This window comes from Entelurus aequoreus, linkage group LG23, assembly GCF_033978785.1.
Source record: "Entelurus aequoreus isolate RoL-2023_Sb linkage group LG23, RoL_Eaeq_v1.1, whole genome shotgun sequence".
NCBI classification, from domain to species: Eukaryota; Metazoa; Chordata; class Actinopteri; order Syngnathiformes; family Syngnathidae; genus Entelurus; species Entelurus aequoreus.
Window position 1 is genome coordinate 7558583 of NC_084753.1, and position 15917 is coordinate 7574499.

Genomic DNA, 15917 nt, shown 5'->3' on the forward strand with positions numbered 1-15917 from the left:
AACACATTGGTTACTGGCATGACTACTAGTACTACATACCATTACTCTCTAAGACATTAGTTACTGACATGACTACTAGTACTACATACCATTACTCTCTAACACATTAGTTACTGACATGACTACTAGTACTACATACCATTACTCTAACACATTAGTTACTGACATGACTACTAGTACTACATACCATTACTCTAACACATTAGTTACTGACATGACTACTAGTACTACATACCATTACTCTCTAACACATTAGTTACTGACATGACTACTAGTACTACATACCATTACTCTCTAACACATTAGTTACTGACATGACTACTAGTACTACATACCATTACTCTAACACATTAGTTACTGACATGACTACTAGTACTACATACCATTACTCTAACACATTAGTTACTGACATGACTACTAGTACTACATACCATTACTCTAACACATTAGTTACTGACATGACTACTAGTACTACATACCATTGTTATCTAACACATCGTACACATTTTCTGCAATTTTCAGCCATAATAACAACTGAGAACTTCTATTAGTTACACATTTCACATTAAACATAGTAGTAATTGTATTAATTAACAGACAATTGACTATACATACTATGATGTAGGGTTGTCTAGATACCAATATTTTGGTACCGGTACCGTTACTAAAGTATATTTCGATATTTTTCTACATAAAGGGGACCACAAAAAATGTAATTATTGTCTTTATTTTAACTAAACATGAAACATAAGTTTATTATTGTCATTTAGTCCTTAAATAAAATAGTGAACATACTAGACAACTTGTCTTTTAGTAGTAAGTAAACAAACAAAGACTCCTAATTAGTCTATGCAGTAACATATTGTGTCATTTATACACCTATTATTTGTACACATTATGAGGGACAAACTGTAAAAAAAAGGGATTATTAATCTACTTGTTCATTTACTGTTAATATCTGCTTATTTTCTGTTTCAACATGTTCTATCTACACTTCTGTTAAAATGTAATAATCACTTATTCTTCTCTTCTTTGATACTTTACATTAGTTTTGGATGATACCACACATTTAGATGGTGAAATCCCTAAATTCCTTGTTGAGAAATGTTGTTCTTCAACAATTTGCTCAGGCGTTTGTTGACAAAGTGGTGACCCTCGCCCCGTCCTTGTTTGTGAATGACTGAGCATTTCATGGAAGCTGCTTTTATACCCAATCATGGCACCCACCTGTTCCCAATTAGCCTGTTCACCTGTGGGATGTTCCAATTAAGTCTTTGATGAGCATTCCTCAACTTTATCAGTCTTTTTTGCCACTTGTGCCAGCTTTTTTGACACATGTTGCAGGCATCACATTCCAAATGAGCTAATATTTGCAAAAAATAACAAAGTTTTCCAGTTTGAACGTTAAGTATCTTGTCTTTGCAGTCTATTCAATTGAATATTGTCTTGGTTTTTTCTGTCTTGTGAATTGCATGTTTTACTTTGAAAAGCAACTCTCCTCTCGTTTCAGGTCACTTGCCCTTCCTTATGCGTCATCAGTCTGACGTCATCCCTGATTGTTTCCACCTGTTCCCCATTACCCTCATGTGTCTTATAAGCCCACACCTCCCTTTGTTCTGTGCCAGATTGTCTCGTTTGTTCGTGCCTCTCTAGATTCATGTCCAAGCCTTCTCTCTTGTTTGAATATCTTGATCCTGAATTCCCTTGTTGATATTTTGAGTTTTCTTTTGCTCCTCCTCAGCAGAGTGATTTTGGTTATTTAGTTTTTCAGCCGAAGTGGTGAGTTTTCAGTTTTTTCTTACAGTTCTTCCTTTTCCTCAATTTTTTGAGTGACACCTTTTGTCAACCTTTTTTAGATAAGATACAGTGTAGAAGTTTTATAGCCATTGTTTCTCCCTCGTTTTGGAGCATTTTTTGTTTATGATCAATTTCATAGATTATATCCTGCGCCAAGTATAGTTCATTAGAAGAAGAAGGACAGCTCCAGACTGGAGAAACTGATCAGGCGGGCCGGTTCTACGATGGGAATAAAAGTGGACTCACTGGTGACGGTGGCAGAGAAGAGGACTGTGGAAAAACTAGTGAGCATCCTGGATGATGCCAGTCACCCTCTGCATAGCGTTGTCAGTAGCCAGAGGAGCCTGTTCAGTGCTAGACTGCTTCATCCCAAGTGCAGGACTAATAGACTCAAAAACTCCTTTGTCCCACACGCCATTAGACTGTACAACTCCTCTCTGGGGGGGAGGGGGGTACTAGGATGACAGGGGATGCAAAACAATAACAGTAAAATACTTTTTCATAACATGGTCACTACTGCCTAGTTTCTCTTGTTATATTCTTATTTTACTGTTATATTTTTATTCTCATCGTTGCTTTTTATTTTTATTCTATTGTAATATTTTTCTATTTTGTCTCCATTTATACCCCCATTATTTACTTTTTACAATTTTGTACACTGCTGCTGGAATTAAAATTTTCCTGAGGGAACTCTCCTGAAGGAATCAATAAAGTACTATCTATTTATCTATCTATTATTGTTTTTGTGTTTCCTCCTTTCGGAGTGATATTCGGTTGTTCCTTTTTGTGGAACCTTTTTTCGCCGACTAGTCAGGTTATAGCCTATGTTGATTTGCCCTGACTCTGGAGTTGAAAAGAAACTTTCAAAATAAAAGCCTGGCGGATTGTTCCCTACTCTGCATCTGAGTCCCATTTTTGACCAAGCCTGACAAATATAAGTTGAAAAGGATTTGCAAATCATTGTATTTTGTTTTTATTTACCATTTACACCAGTGGTCCCCAACCACCGGGCCGCGGACCGGTACAAGAAATGTAAAAAAAAAAAAAAAAAAAAAAAAAAAGGAACTTTCAAAATAAAAGCCTGCATCTGAGTCCCATTTTTGACCAAGCCTGACAAATATAAGTTGAAAAGGATTTGCAAATCATTGTATTTTGTTTTTATTTACCATTTACACCAGTGGTCCCCAAACACCGGGCCGCGGACCGGTACAAGAAATGTAAAAAAAAAAGAAAAAAAAAAAGAAGGAACTTTCAAAATAAAAGCCTGCCGGATTGTTCCCTACTCTGCATCTGAGTCCCATTTTTGACCAAGCCTGACAAATATAAGTTGAAAAGGATTTGCAAATCATTGTATTTTGTTTTTATTTACCATTTACACCAGTGGTCCCCAACCACCGGGCCGCGGACCGGTACAAGAAATGTAAAAAAAAAAAAAAAAAAAAAAAAAAAAAATTTGTTTTTTTTTTTTTTAAATTAAATCAACATAAAAAACACAATATATACATATTGTGTATGTGTATGTCAATATAGATCAATACAGTCTGCAGGGATACAGTCCGTAAGCACACATGATTGTATTTCTTTATGAAGAAAAAAAATAAAATAAATAAAAATCCCCCCCTCCCCCACCCCCGGTCCGTGGGACAAATTTTCAAGCGTTGATCGGTCCCCAGCTACAAAAAGGTTGGGGACCACTGATTTACACAACGTGACAACTTCACTGCTTTTGGGGTTTTGTACACCATAGCCTTATAGTGCCTGTGTAATAATATATGTTGGTTATGTAGGGGTGTGACAGAATGAATGTTGGTTATGTAGGGGTGTGACAGAATGATTTTCTCTATTTGGACACTGCAGAGGAAAGTCCTAGTTATAGGCACACCAGAAGAGGACCAAGGTCCAGTTGTGACTGATACAGAGTCATCAGTGACTTACCAGCCATGAACCTGACTGGGACTTACCTGATATGTGCAGCACGGGTCTAATATCACCGGCACGGACATTTTCCCCTGAAGGTTGAGCTTGGTGAGGTAGAAGACGTTCTCCCCCAGAACTTTCTCCTTCTTCATCCGCCGCATGCTGTAAAGGCGAAATCTGATGGCGTAGTTGCCGACCATCTCGGACTCCATGCGGCAGAAGTGGAAGGTCTCTGTGAAAAGAGGGCACGGGCCTCTCTGGATTCCCGTCTTTGCCCTCTGCTTTTTGCCCGGCAGCAGCACCAGGTGGACTTGCCAGGAGATGTTGCCGGTGTGCTTTAGGACGGGGAGGTCTGTGGCCGCCATGACGGTCACGGCCAGCTGCTGCTCCTCTGGATCGTAGTCAAAGACCACGTCCAGGGTGCCGTACTTGGCGTGTGCATCTGGTTCGTAGCCTTTAAGGAGCTGTGCTGCTGAACCACGGGCTGACATCTCCTGGAGAAAGGTGGAGGAGTTGTTCACATCAAACACAACCACCGCATCACCTCGACATATTTCCATGTGTACAGTTGTGGTCAGAAGGTAAACCAGGTTGGATGACATAAATAAAATGTCACGTCCAGCTCTTAAAGGCCTACTGAAATGAATTTTTTAAATTTAAACGGGGATAGCAGATCCGTTCTATGTGTCATACTTGATCATTTCGTGATATTGCCATATTTTTGCTGAAAGGATTTAGTAGAGAACATCGACGATAAAGTTCGCAACTTTTGGTCGCTGATAAAAAAGCCTTGCCTGTACCGGAAGTAGCGTGACGTCACAGGTTGAAAGGCTCCTCACATTTCCCCATTGTTTACACCAGCAGCTAAAGCAATTCGGACCGAGAAAGTGACGATTATCCCATTAATTTGAGCCAGGATGAAAGATTCGTGGATGAGGAACGTGAGAGTGAAGGACTAGAGTGCCGTGCAGGACGCATCTTTTTTCGCTCTGACCGTAACTTAGGTACAAGCTGGCTCATTGGATTCCACACTTTGTCCTTTTTTGTATTGTGGATCACGGATTTGTATTTTAAACCACCTCGGATACTATATCCTCTTGAAAATGAGAGTCGAGAACGCGAAATGGACATTCACAGTGACTTTTATCTCCAAAGCAATACATCGGCGAAGCACTTTAGCTACGGAGCTAACGTGATAGCATCGTGCTTAACTGCAGATAGAAACAAAAGAAATAAACCCCTGACTGGAAGGATAGACAGAAGATCAACAATACTATTAAACCATGGACATGTAACTACACGGTTAATGCTTTCCAGCCTGGCGAAGCTTAACAATGCTGTTGCTAACGACGCCATTGAAGCTAACTTAGCAACGGGACCTCACAGAGCTATGCTAAAAACATTAGCTATCCACCTATGCCAGCCAGCCCTCATCTGCTCATCAACACCCGTGCTCACCTGCGTTCCAGCGATCGACAGAAGGACGAAGGACTTCACCCGATCATCCATACGGTCGGCGGCTAGCTTCGGATAGCGCGTCTGCTATCCAAGTCAAAGTCCTCCTGGTTGTGTTGCTGCAGCCAGCCGCTAATACACCGATCCCACCTACAGCTTTCTTCTTTGCAGCCTTCATTGTTCATTAAACAAATTGCAAAAGATTCACCAACACAGATGTCCAGAATACTGTGGAATTTTGAGATGAAAACAGAGCTTTTTGTATTGGATACAATGGTGTCCGAATACTTCCGTTTCAACGATTGACGTCACGCGCATACGTCATCATACATAGACGTTTTCAACCGGAAGTTTAGCGGGAAATTTAAAATGTCACTTTATAAGTTAACCCGGCCGTATTGGCATGTGTTGCAATGTTAAGATTTCATCATTGATATATAAACTATCAGACTGCGTGGTCGCTAGTAGTGGCTTTCAGTAGGCCTTTAAAATACAGTGGTGGTCAAAAGTGTACATACACTTGTAAAGAACATCATGTCATGGCTGTCTTGAGTTTCCACTCTCGCCGGGAGGTCGACCAACGGCACGCTCACATAGTGGGGCTCGGATGAAGATTCAATGGCAATCCTCACGAAGGGTTAAAGAAAAAGTAGCCGTCTCTCGCGTCTTTTTTGTGAGGTTTTTTCTCGCCATCTTGGTTGATGCCAAAGTAAACCTGTCTCTCGGCCCATGGCGACATGTGTCCACTAGCCAAGCATACAGTCGCGATCAAAAGTGTACATAGACTTGTAAAGAACATCATGTCATGGCTGTCTTGAGTTTCCAATCATTTCTACAACTCTTATTTTTTTGTGATGTAGTGATTGGAGCACATACTTGTTGCTCACAAAAAACATTCATGAAGTTTGCTTCTTTTATGAATTTATTATGGCTCTACTGAAAATGTGAGGGTCAAAAGTATACATACAGCAATGTTAATATTTGCTTACATGTCCCTTGGCAAGTTTACCTGCAATAAGGCACTTTTGGTAGCCATCCACAAGCTTCTGCTTGAATGTTTGACCACTCCTCTTGACAGAATTGGTGCAGTTCAGCTACATTTTGTTGGTTTTCAGACATGGACTTGTTTCTTCAGCATTGTCCACACCGTTAAGTCAGGACTTTGGGAAGGCCATTCTAAAACCTTCATTCTAGCCTGATTTAGCCATTCCTTTACCACTTTTGAGGTGTGTTTGGGGTCATTGTCCTGTTGGAACACCCAACTGCGCCGAAGACCCAACTGTGATGATTTTAGCTTGTCCTGAAGAATTTGGAGGTAATCCTCCTTTTTTATTGTCCCTTTACTCTCTGTAAAGCAGTTAAACAGGCCCAGAGCATAATACTACCAAATCAAATCAAATCAACTTTATTTATAAAGCACATTTAAAATTTACCACAAGGGTAGCCAAAGTGCTGTACAATGGGCAGGTTAAAAGATAATACGAGAACCGAGCAAACACAACACAACACAAACAGAACACGATAAAAAATAAATAAATAAAATAAATAAAACATAAAAACAGGTTCACAGCAGGTGTATTATGGGGCGCCATTGCAGGATGGATATCACTCAGTGTTAAAAGCCATGGAATAAAAGTATGTTTTTAAGAGAGATTTAAAAACAGGAAGAGAGGAGGCTTGTCTAACACTCAGAGGTAGGTCGTTCCAGAGCTTGGGAGCAGCAGCGGCGAAAGCTCTGTCACCTCTAAGCTTCAGCCTTGTGTCCGGGACCGTCAGTAGCAGCTGATCGGCTGATCTTAGGGATCGGGTGGGGCAGTAAGGCTGAAGGAGGTCGGAGAGATATGTTGGCGCCAGGTTGTTTAGACATTTAAAAACAAATAAAAGGAGTTTAAAGTTGATTGGGTAACGCACAGGGAGCCAGTGAAGGGACGCTAATATAGGGGTGATGTGCTCACGTCTGCGGGTCTGTGTTAGCAGACGAGCAGCAGAGTTGTGCACGAGCTGCAGGCCTGGCTAATGCCTACATACAGGGCATTGCAGTAGTCTAGACCAGTACAGATAAAGGCGTGGATTCATTTCTCGAGATCATGTCCTGATAGAAGCGGTTTCACTTTCGCTATTTGGCGTAATTAAAAAAAGCTTTTTTGAACGACGCTGCTGATTTGGTTTTCGAATTTAAAATCTGAGTGGAACTTTACCCCCAGGTTTGTGACACAGTCGCTGAGATACGGGGTCAGAGTGCCGAGGCCCACGTTGTTTTGTCTTCATTTAGGCTCAGGAAGTTAGCTGAAAGCCAGGCTTTGATGTCGTGCAGGCAGTCAATAAGACGTTGAACCGTGTTATTTTGTGCCATGGGAAAATAAATCTGGCAATCATCGGCATAAAAATGAAATGCGATATCGTACTTCCTAAAAATAGAACCAAGGGGGAGAAGGTAAAGCGCAAATAAGATTGGGGCAAGGATTGAGCCCTGGGGAACCCCATGTGGTAAAGGAGCTGTGGAAGACATAAAACTGTCTATTTTTACACAAAAACTCCTGTCGGTTAGGTACGACCGGAACCAGTTGAGGGCGGCGCCCTTAATGCCCACACAATTCTCAAGACGAGTGATTAAGGTGGCGTGGTCGACGGTGTCCAACGCAGCAGACAGACAAATGCTTGACGGTAGGAATGGTGTTCCTGGGATTACAGGCCTTACCTTTTCTCCTCCAAACATATTGCTGGGTATTGTGGCCAAACAGCTACATTTATGTTCCATCTGACATCACATGGACAAAGATAAGACCTTCTGGAGGAAAGTTCTGTGGTCGGATGAAACAAAAAGTGAGCTGTTTGGCCACAATACCCAGCAATATGTTTGGAGGAGAAAAGGTGAGGCCTTTAATCCCAGGAACCCCAGGCCTACCGTCAAGCATGGTGGTGGTAGTATTATGCTATGGGCCTGTTTTGCTGCCAATGGAACTGGTGGTTTACAGAGAGTAAATGGGACAAGGAAAAAGGAGGATTAGCTCCAAATTCTTCAGGACAAGCTAAAATCATCAGCCCGGAGGTTGGGTCTTGGGCGCAGTTGGGTGTTCCAACAGGACAATGACCCCAAACACACGTCAAAAGTGGTAAAGGAATGGCTAAATCAGGCTAGAATGAAGGTTTTAGAATGGCCTTCCCAAAGTCCTGACTTAAAGGTGTGGACAATGCTGAAGAAACAAGTCCATGTCAGAAAACCAACACATTTAGCTGAACTGCACCAATTCTGTCAAGAGGAGTGGTCAAACATTCAAGCAGAAGCTTGTGGATGGCTACCAAAAGCGCCTTATTACAGGTAAACTTGCCAAGGGACATGTAAGCAAATATTAACATTGCTGTATGTATACTTTTGACCCTCACATTTTCAGTAGAGCCATAATAAATTCATAAAAGAAGCAAACTTCATGAATGTTTTTTGTGACCAACAAGTATGTGCTCCAATCACTACATCACAAAACAAATAAGAGTTGTAGAAATAATTGGAAACTCAAGACAGCCATGACATGATGTTCTTTACAAGTGTATGTACACTTTAGACCACCACTGTATGCACGGTGGTCAAGTCAGCGTCTGTTCTCAATGGGTACCAGGCACCATTTTGCCTTTCCCCAAGAAAAATGCCCTACGCTTGCGTTGTTTTCGGCTGTACGAACTGTTCAAATCGCGAAAAGGACAAACGTTTCTTCAGAGTTCCTCAATCAAGAAGGGCGGAAAAGTGCAAGATTTTACGAAAGACGACGACAAAAGTGGCGCAGACTCCGGTACAAGGGAGCAGAGTCGAAGAACTGCAGGAGTTTGCAGTGATCACTTCGATAAAAGGTTTGTTTGTTTAGTATTTCCCATTGAAGTATTACCTTGATATTGTTTGTATTTTAACTTTTAACAAACAGAAACCAGAGAGTCAGGGTCAGTGATACTTTGTCAGGATAGGTACTTCTACATCAGAGCACATATTACTACGGGACAAAAATCAAATAGGGTGACGATTCAGTAATTGTTCATTTGTTAAATGGCAGTGCAGTCACAGGTAGCAGCTGTCGGGTGCGATGTCGTCGCAGTTTTAGTTTTAGCCAGATGCAAATCATGAAAGACAACCTTACCCGAGCAAAAACGATGCATATTTATCTGGGAGAGTCTTGATACCAAGTCCTTGACCCAGACACACACAAAGAAGTTGTAGACCTCCATGCTTTTCCAAGTTGTCATCTGTTTTGACGTAGTTTGATATGTCTGGGAACGCGACCAACAGATAATCCTTGGTATCACTCGACAAATCTTTCTTTGATAAAGTTCAGGGATAAATTCCATTTGTTGTTTGATTGCTTGCTGACCACCGCCTTTTTTCACTTCCTGGAAGAAGTCAGGTGACAGAATGCAAGCAATACTTGAGCGCCTTTGGGCAACAGAAAAACTTCACCCAATTCTTGTTTTTACAAAAAACCCTGATGATGTACTTTATATCATTAAAATGTTCATGCCAGTGTAGGCTTGTCCCGATACCAATACTTTTGGACCGGTACCAATACCAAAATGTACTTTAGATACTTTTCAATACTTTTCTATATAAAGAGGACCACAAAAAATGTCATTATTGTATTTATTGTAACAAAAAATGTTAGTGTGCATGAAACATATGTTTATTATTGTCATTTAGTCCTTCAATAAAATAGTGAACATACTAGACAACTTGTCTTTTAGTAGTAAGTAAACAAACAAAGACTCCTAATTAGTCTGCTGACGTATGCAGTAACATATTGTGTCATTTATACACCTATTATTTTGTACACATTATTAAGGACAAACTGTAAAAATTGAGTATTAATCTACTTGTTCATTTACTGTTAATATCTGCTTATTTTCTCTTTCAACATGTTCAATCTACACTTCTGTTAAAATGTAATAATCACTTATTCTTCTCTAGTTTGATACTTTACATTAGTTTTGGATGGTACCACACATTTAGGTATCGATACGATACCAAGTAGTTACAGGATCATACATTGGTCATATTCAAAGTCCTCATGTGTCCAGGGACATATTTCCTGACTTTATAAACATAATATGAATTTTAAGATTTTGTGACGATAAAAAATATTGATGTAATCATAGTAGTATCGACTAGATACGCTCTTTTACTTGGTATCATTACAGTGGATGTCAGGTGTAGATCCACCCATGGCGTTTGTTTACATTGTGACGCCGGTGAGCTATTGTATCCTCCTAAGGTGTGTAGTGAAGCCTGTTTAGCTATACCTAGTCCTCCAGTGATAATAATACATGTAAGAAACTTAATTTATTTGTCGCCATGGAGGCGAGGATTAGTGATTTAGAAGTAGCACCTTTTCCTGAGGGTGTTTCAGTGTTATAACTTCACCTTTATCTTTACTTTTTACACCAAAATGCGTCCGTTCTCCCTTTTCTGTCTACACACTGTGTCTGCTTGTAAGTACTCAGTGTGTGTGCGCTGCCCAACATGCTCCTCTGCTAGGGGTAGGGGTTGGGAACTTTTTAGAGGTGGTATAGTACCGAATATGATTCATTAGTCGTACTAGTACCGGTATACCGTACAACCCTGTGCTAATGAGGGGTGAATGTGAGTATCTCACCACAACCGTACAGTATGTCTCTCCGGTAAGACGTCACATACCTCGGGACTGAGAACTGCCGTGCTGTCGCTGGGCACGTCCTCCTCGTAGCCCTTGTTCAGGTAACTTTCCGTCTCGTGGCCGTCGCTTCCCTCGCTGGTGCATTTGCGGAAAGAAAGGTGGGGGCTGCCACTGGTTTGGGAGAGATCACACTTGGCGTCACCCGGGTCCGAGAGGGTGCAGGACATGCGGGGGGAGCCGTTCTCATCCTGGTAGGGCGGAGGTTGGAGTTCATCCAGCGGGGGTGTGCGCCTCATCCTCTGGATGCAGTTGGCTGGTGTGAGATAGGAGAGGAACACACTTGGGGTTACAAACATGTCTGGTTGGACGACCCTCAGCTGGTATCGGCCGACTCACGTCGATATCGGTCTTTGACGTCATTCGTGTCGTATAGTAGCCATTGCTTGCAAACCTGACTTTTGCTTGAGACATAAATAAAGGATTTTTCAACCTTTATTTGTGCAAATTTTTATTTTACACTGATATGTAGAGAAGTAAATTAGGCTACAAACACACTGCTTTACCGAGTTCATGTCAAATCCCATCTTTTTAGTGGCCCTTCATATTACAATAAAATGTGATTTCCAATGTGAATGCAGTCTGACCCTGCTGCAAAATGTACATAAGTCAACATGGCGTCCACGGTCTCAGAACAGGTGCGTTTGTGGCAATTTGAAGGATTTTGTGCAATCAAAGTCAACATTGACGAAGATGATGAAGAAGGAAGAGGACAAATATTTTGACTCTGGCAGTTTTACGAGATATTTTGCTTCCATGTCTGCTTGAAGAGTGTGTCCGTGGGCTCACCTGAGTTCCTAAAACATTTTATTTTCACCGTTTTTTCTGCTCCGTTGTCAACTATTTATTTTGTAACCGGCTATTTAGGCGACTAATAATAATAATAATAATAACAATAATAATAATAATAATGGATTAGATTGACCCTGGGGTAGACTGGTGGAAGCGTGGCTAAGGCCCCTGAGACCACCACCCATCATTCATTCACCAGTGTGAGTGGCACTGGGGGCAAGGGTGAAGTGATTAATGGCAATTAAATATTTCATTTATTTGACAGCACTAATTAAAATGTTTCATTTTAACTTGTTTTCACGACCACCCACGTAGAAAGGCTATTGAGCTCTTTAAGCCGGCTCGGTGTGCGTGTTCACGTACATATTTACTGTCATGAAGAAAACAAACATCTAAGGAACTCACATTGTCAATTTTAAGCAAGGACATGAAATGTTTTGCAGAACTGCAGCCGTAATGTGCAACAATGCGTGACCTTGAATGTTATTGACTGCAAACATGATGCTGATACCTGTACACTGTTTATCAAAATGCACCAAATACAATTGCTTCGAGGTGCAAGCAAAACCAGAATTATTCCGGAGCTAACGTGATAGCATCGTGCTTAACTGCGGATAGAAACAGAAGAAACATGCCCCTGACTGGAAGGATAGACCGAAGATCAACAATACTATTATTACTTCTACTATCAGGAGACACTGAACTAAACCCTGGACCTGTAACCACACGGTTAATGCTGTCCCGCCTGGCGAAGCCTAGCAATGCTGTTGCTAACAACGCCATTGAAGCTAACTTAGCTACGGGACCTCGACAGAGCAATGCTAAAAACATTAGCTCTCCACTTACGCCAGCCCTCATCTGCTCATCACCACCCGTGCTCACCTGCGTTCCAGCGATCGACGGCGCAACGGAGGACTTCACCACGATCATCGGTGCGGTCGGCGGCCCGGAGACGGAGGAAGTCAACCCAGACACCGGTGAGGACAGCGGCGCGGCGGCGGACGGCGTTGTGTTGCTGTAGCCAGCCGCTAATACACCGCTTCCCACCTACAGCTTTCTTCTTTGCTGTCTTCATTGTTCATTAAACAAATTGCAAAAGATTCACCAACACAGATGTCCAGAATACTGTGGAATTTTGAGATGAAAACAGACGACTTAAAAGCCTACTGAAAGCCACTACTACCGACCACGCAGTCTGATAGTTTATATATCAATGATAAAATCTTAACATTATAACACATGCCAATACGGCCGGGTTAACTTATAAAGTGACATTTTAAATTTGCCGCTAAACTTCCGGTTCGAAACGCCTCTGAGGATGACGTATGCGCGTGACGTAGACCGGCGAACACGGGTATGCCTTCCACATTGAAGCCAATACGAAAAAGCTCTGTTTTCATTTCATAATTCCACAGTATTCTGGACATCTGTGTTCGTGAATCTGTTTCAATCATGTTCATTGCATTATGGAGAAGGAAGCCGAGCAAGCAAAGAAGAAAGTTGTCGGTGCGAAATGGACGTATTTTTCGAACGTAGTCAGACACAACAGTACACAGCCGGCGCTTCTTTGTTTACATTCCCGAAAGATGCAGTCAAGATGGAAGAACTCGGATAACAGAGACTCTAACCAGGAGGACTTTTGACTTGGATACACAGACGCCTGTAGAGAACTGGGACAACACAGACTCTTACCAGGATTACTTTGATTTGGATGACAAAGACGCAGACGTGCTACTGTGAGTATGCAGCTTTGGCTTTTTTTTGCGTATGTACGTAACTTTTTTAAAATATATAAGCTTTATGAACCTTGGGTTAGGTGAACGGTCTTTTGGGCTGAGTGATTGTGTGTGTTGATCATGTGTTTGAATTGTATTGGCGTGTTCTATGGAGCTAGGAGCTAGCAGAGGAGCTAGGAGCTAGAATAACACGTACCGTACCGTACGTGCGCGTCACGTACGTAACTTTTTAAAAATATATAAGCTTTATGAACCTTGGGTTAGGTGAACGGTCTTTTGGGCTGAGTGATTGTGTGTGTTGATCAGGTGTTTGAATTGTATTGGCGTGTTCTATGGAGCTAGGAGCTAGCAGAGGAGCTAGGAGCTGGCATAACAAACACGCAGGTGTTATTATGCAGGATTAATTTGTGGCATATTAAATATAAGCCTGGTTGTGTTGTGGCTAATAGAGTATATATATGTCTTGTGTTTATTTACTGTTGTAGTCATTCCCAGCTGAATATCAGGTACCGTGAGTATGCAGCCTTGGCTGCTAAACATTCGATAACTTGACCGTATGTGCGCGTCACGTACGTAACTTTTTAAAAATATATAAGCTTTATGAACCTTGGGTTAGGTGAACGGTCTTTTGGGCTGAGTGATTGTGTGTGTTGATCAGGTGTTTGAATTGTATTGGCGTGTTCTATGGAGCTAGGAGCTAGCAGAGGAGCTAGGAGCTAGCATAACAAACACGCAGGTGTTTTTATGCAGGATTAATTTGTGGCATATTAAATATAAGCCTGGTTGTGTTGTGGCTAATAGAGTATATATATGTCTTGTGTTTATTTACTGTTGTAGTCATTCCCAGCTGAATATCAGGTCACCCCCGGCTCTCACAGCATCTTCCCTATCTGAATAGCTTCAACTCCCCACTAGTCCTTCACTTGCACTTTACTCATCCACAAATCTTTCATCCTCGCTCAAATTAATGGGGAAATTGTCGCTTTCTCGGTCCGAATCTCTCTCACTTCATGCGGCCATCATTGTAAACAATAGGGAACTTTGCGTATATGTTCAACTGACAACGTCACGCTACTTCCGGTAGGGGCAAGCCTTTTTTTTATCAGATACCAAAAGTTGCAATCTTTATCGTCGTTGTTCTATACTAAATCCTTTCAGCAAAAATATGGCAATATCGCGAAATGATCAAGTATGACACATAGAATAGATCTGCTATCCCCGTTTAAATAAAAAAAATTCATTTCAGTAGGCCTTTAAGCTGGCCACCGTGCTGTTCCAAAATGTCTGCTACAATCCGTGATGTCACGCGCATCCGTCATCATACCGAGACGTTTTCAGCCGGATATTTCCCGGGAAATTTAAAATGTCACTTTATAAGTTAACCCGGCCGTATTGGCATGTGTTGCAATGTTAAGATTTCATCATTGATATATAAACTATCAGACTGCGTGGTCGCTAGTAGTGGCTCTCAGTAGGCCTTTAAACTGTTTTTAACTTTTTAACTGCTTGTAGAAGACTTGCGCTTCCGGGTTCTTCGGACCACCAATCATCGACATGCCAAGCTCTTCCAGGTTTACAATAGTGTTTTATTTTACAATAAAACGTGCGAGGTCTTTTGGGGTGCTTATCAGCAGTTGTCTTTCCTACCAATTGAGCACCCGAATGGTTTCTCTCCAGCGTGTCGTCTGTCTCGCTCCCACTCGCACTCCACCACCAACTCCTCTCTCCTCCCCGGCTGCTGCCTTTTAACAGAGCGACAGGTGATTAGATAATCAGGCCCAGGTGGGCCATATAGGCACCTGTCGCTGATCTCGAAGCCGGTCCTGGCACACCCCGTTTCGCTGCAGGTCTGCAGGCCACCCCCCGACACTGCTTTTTATCTAACAAATTGTTCTTAGGATAATTTGTATTAGCTTTTTCAATGTGTATTTTACTTCTGTTTTAAAATTTTATTTTTTAGTCCGTCTTTTGCCTCTATTTCTTTGTGGTGTACAGCCCTTTGTTCTTCAACTGTGGTTGTTTTTAAAGGCTATTCTAATCCATTATTTGTTATGATCCGCTGCCGGGATCATGTTCAGTTTGGTTTTTGGACTCGTTTTTGGTTCCCGTTTTTGTGCAACCCGGTTTCCATGGATGCTTATTATTTCCACCTGTCTCTGATTGGTGTTCGGGAAGCTCACCTGTTCCCCGAGCACTAATCGAATAGAACAGCATAGAATAGAAAGTACTTTATTGATCCCTGGGGGATATTCAGCACCACAGTTCACTCACAATAGACAATAATAATAAAAAATAATATAATATATATAATACCGGTATATTATATATATACTATATGAATAATATAAATATATTATACATATATTCTACATTTAAGTGCAGTCAAGAAGGAACATATGCATTAATTAATTAGTTAGAATTAATTAATTATTAAGTTTTATTATTTATTTTTTTATTATTAATTAATAATTAAAGTTAAATAATTAATCAGTAGCACTATTTAATACTGCCTTTTCCGGTCAGTCAGGCTGGC

General features: G+C 41.3%; 1 protein-coding gene across 2 annotated transcripts in view; it reads right to left on the reverse strand.

The window, feature by feature from the left end:
* Positions 1-15917, reverse strand: part of LOC133641071 (synaptotagmin-14-like) — a 97773-nt gene that overhangs the window by 36922 nt on the left and 44934 nt on the right. For both annotated transcript variants that reach the window (XM_062034906.1, XM_062034905.1), the window contains 2 exons: positions 10841-11112; positions 3759-4208 (listed from right to left, as the gene is read on the reverse strand). In XM_062034906.1, coding sequence (XP_061890890.1) covers positions 3759-4208; positions 10841-11112 — 722 coding nt within the window. The remainder of the gene's footprint in view (positions 1-3758; positions 4209-10840; positions 11113-15917) is intronic.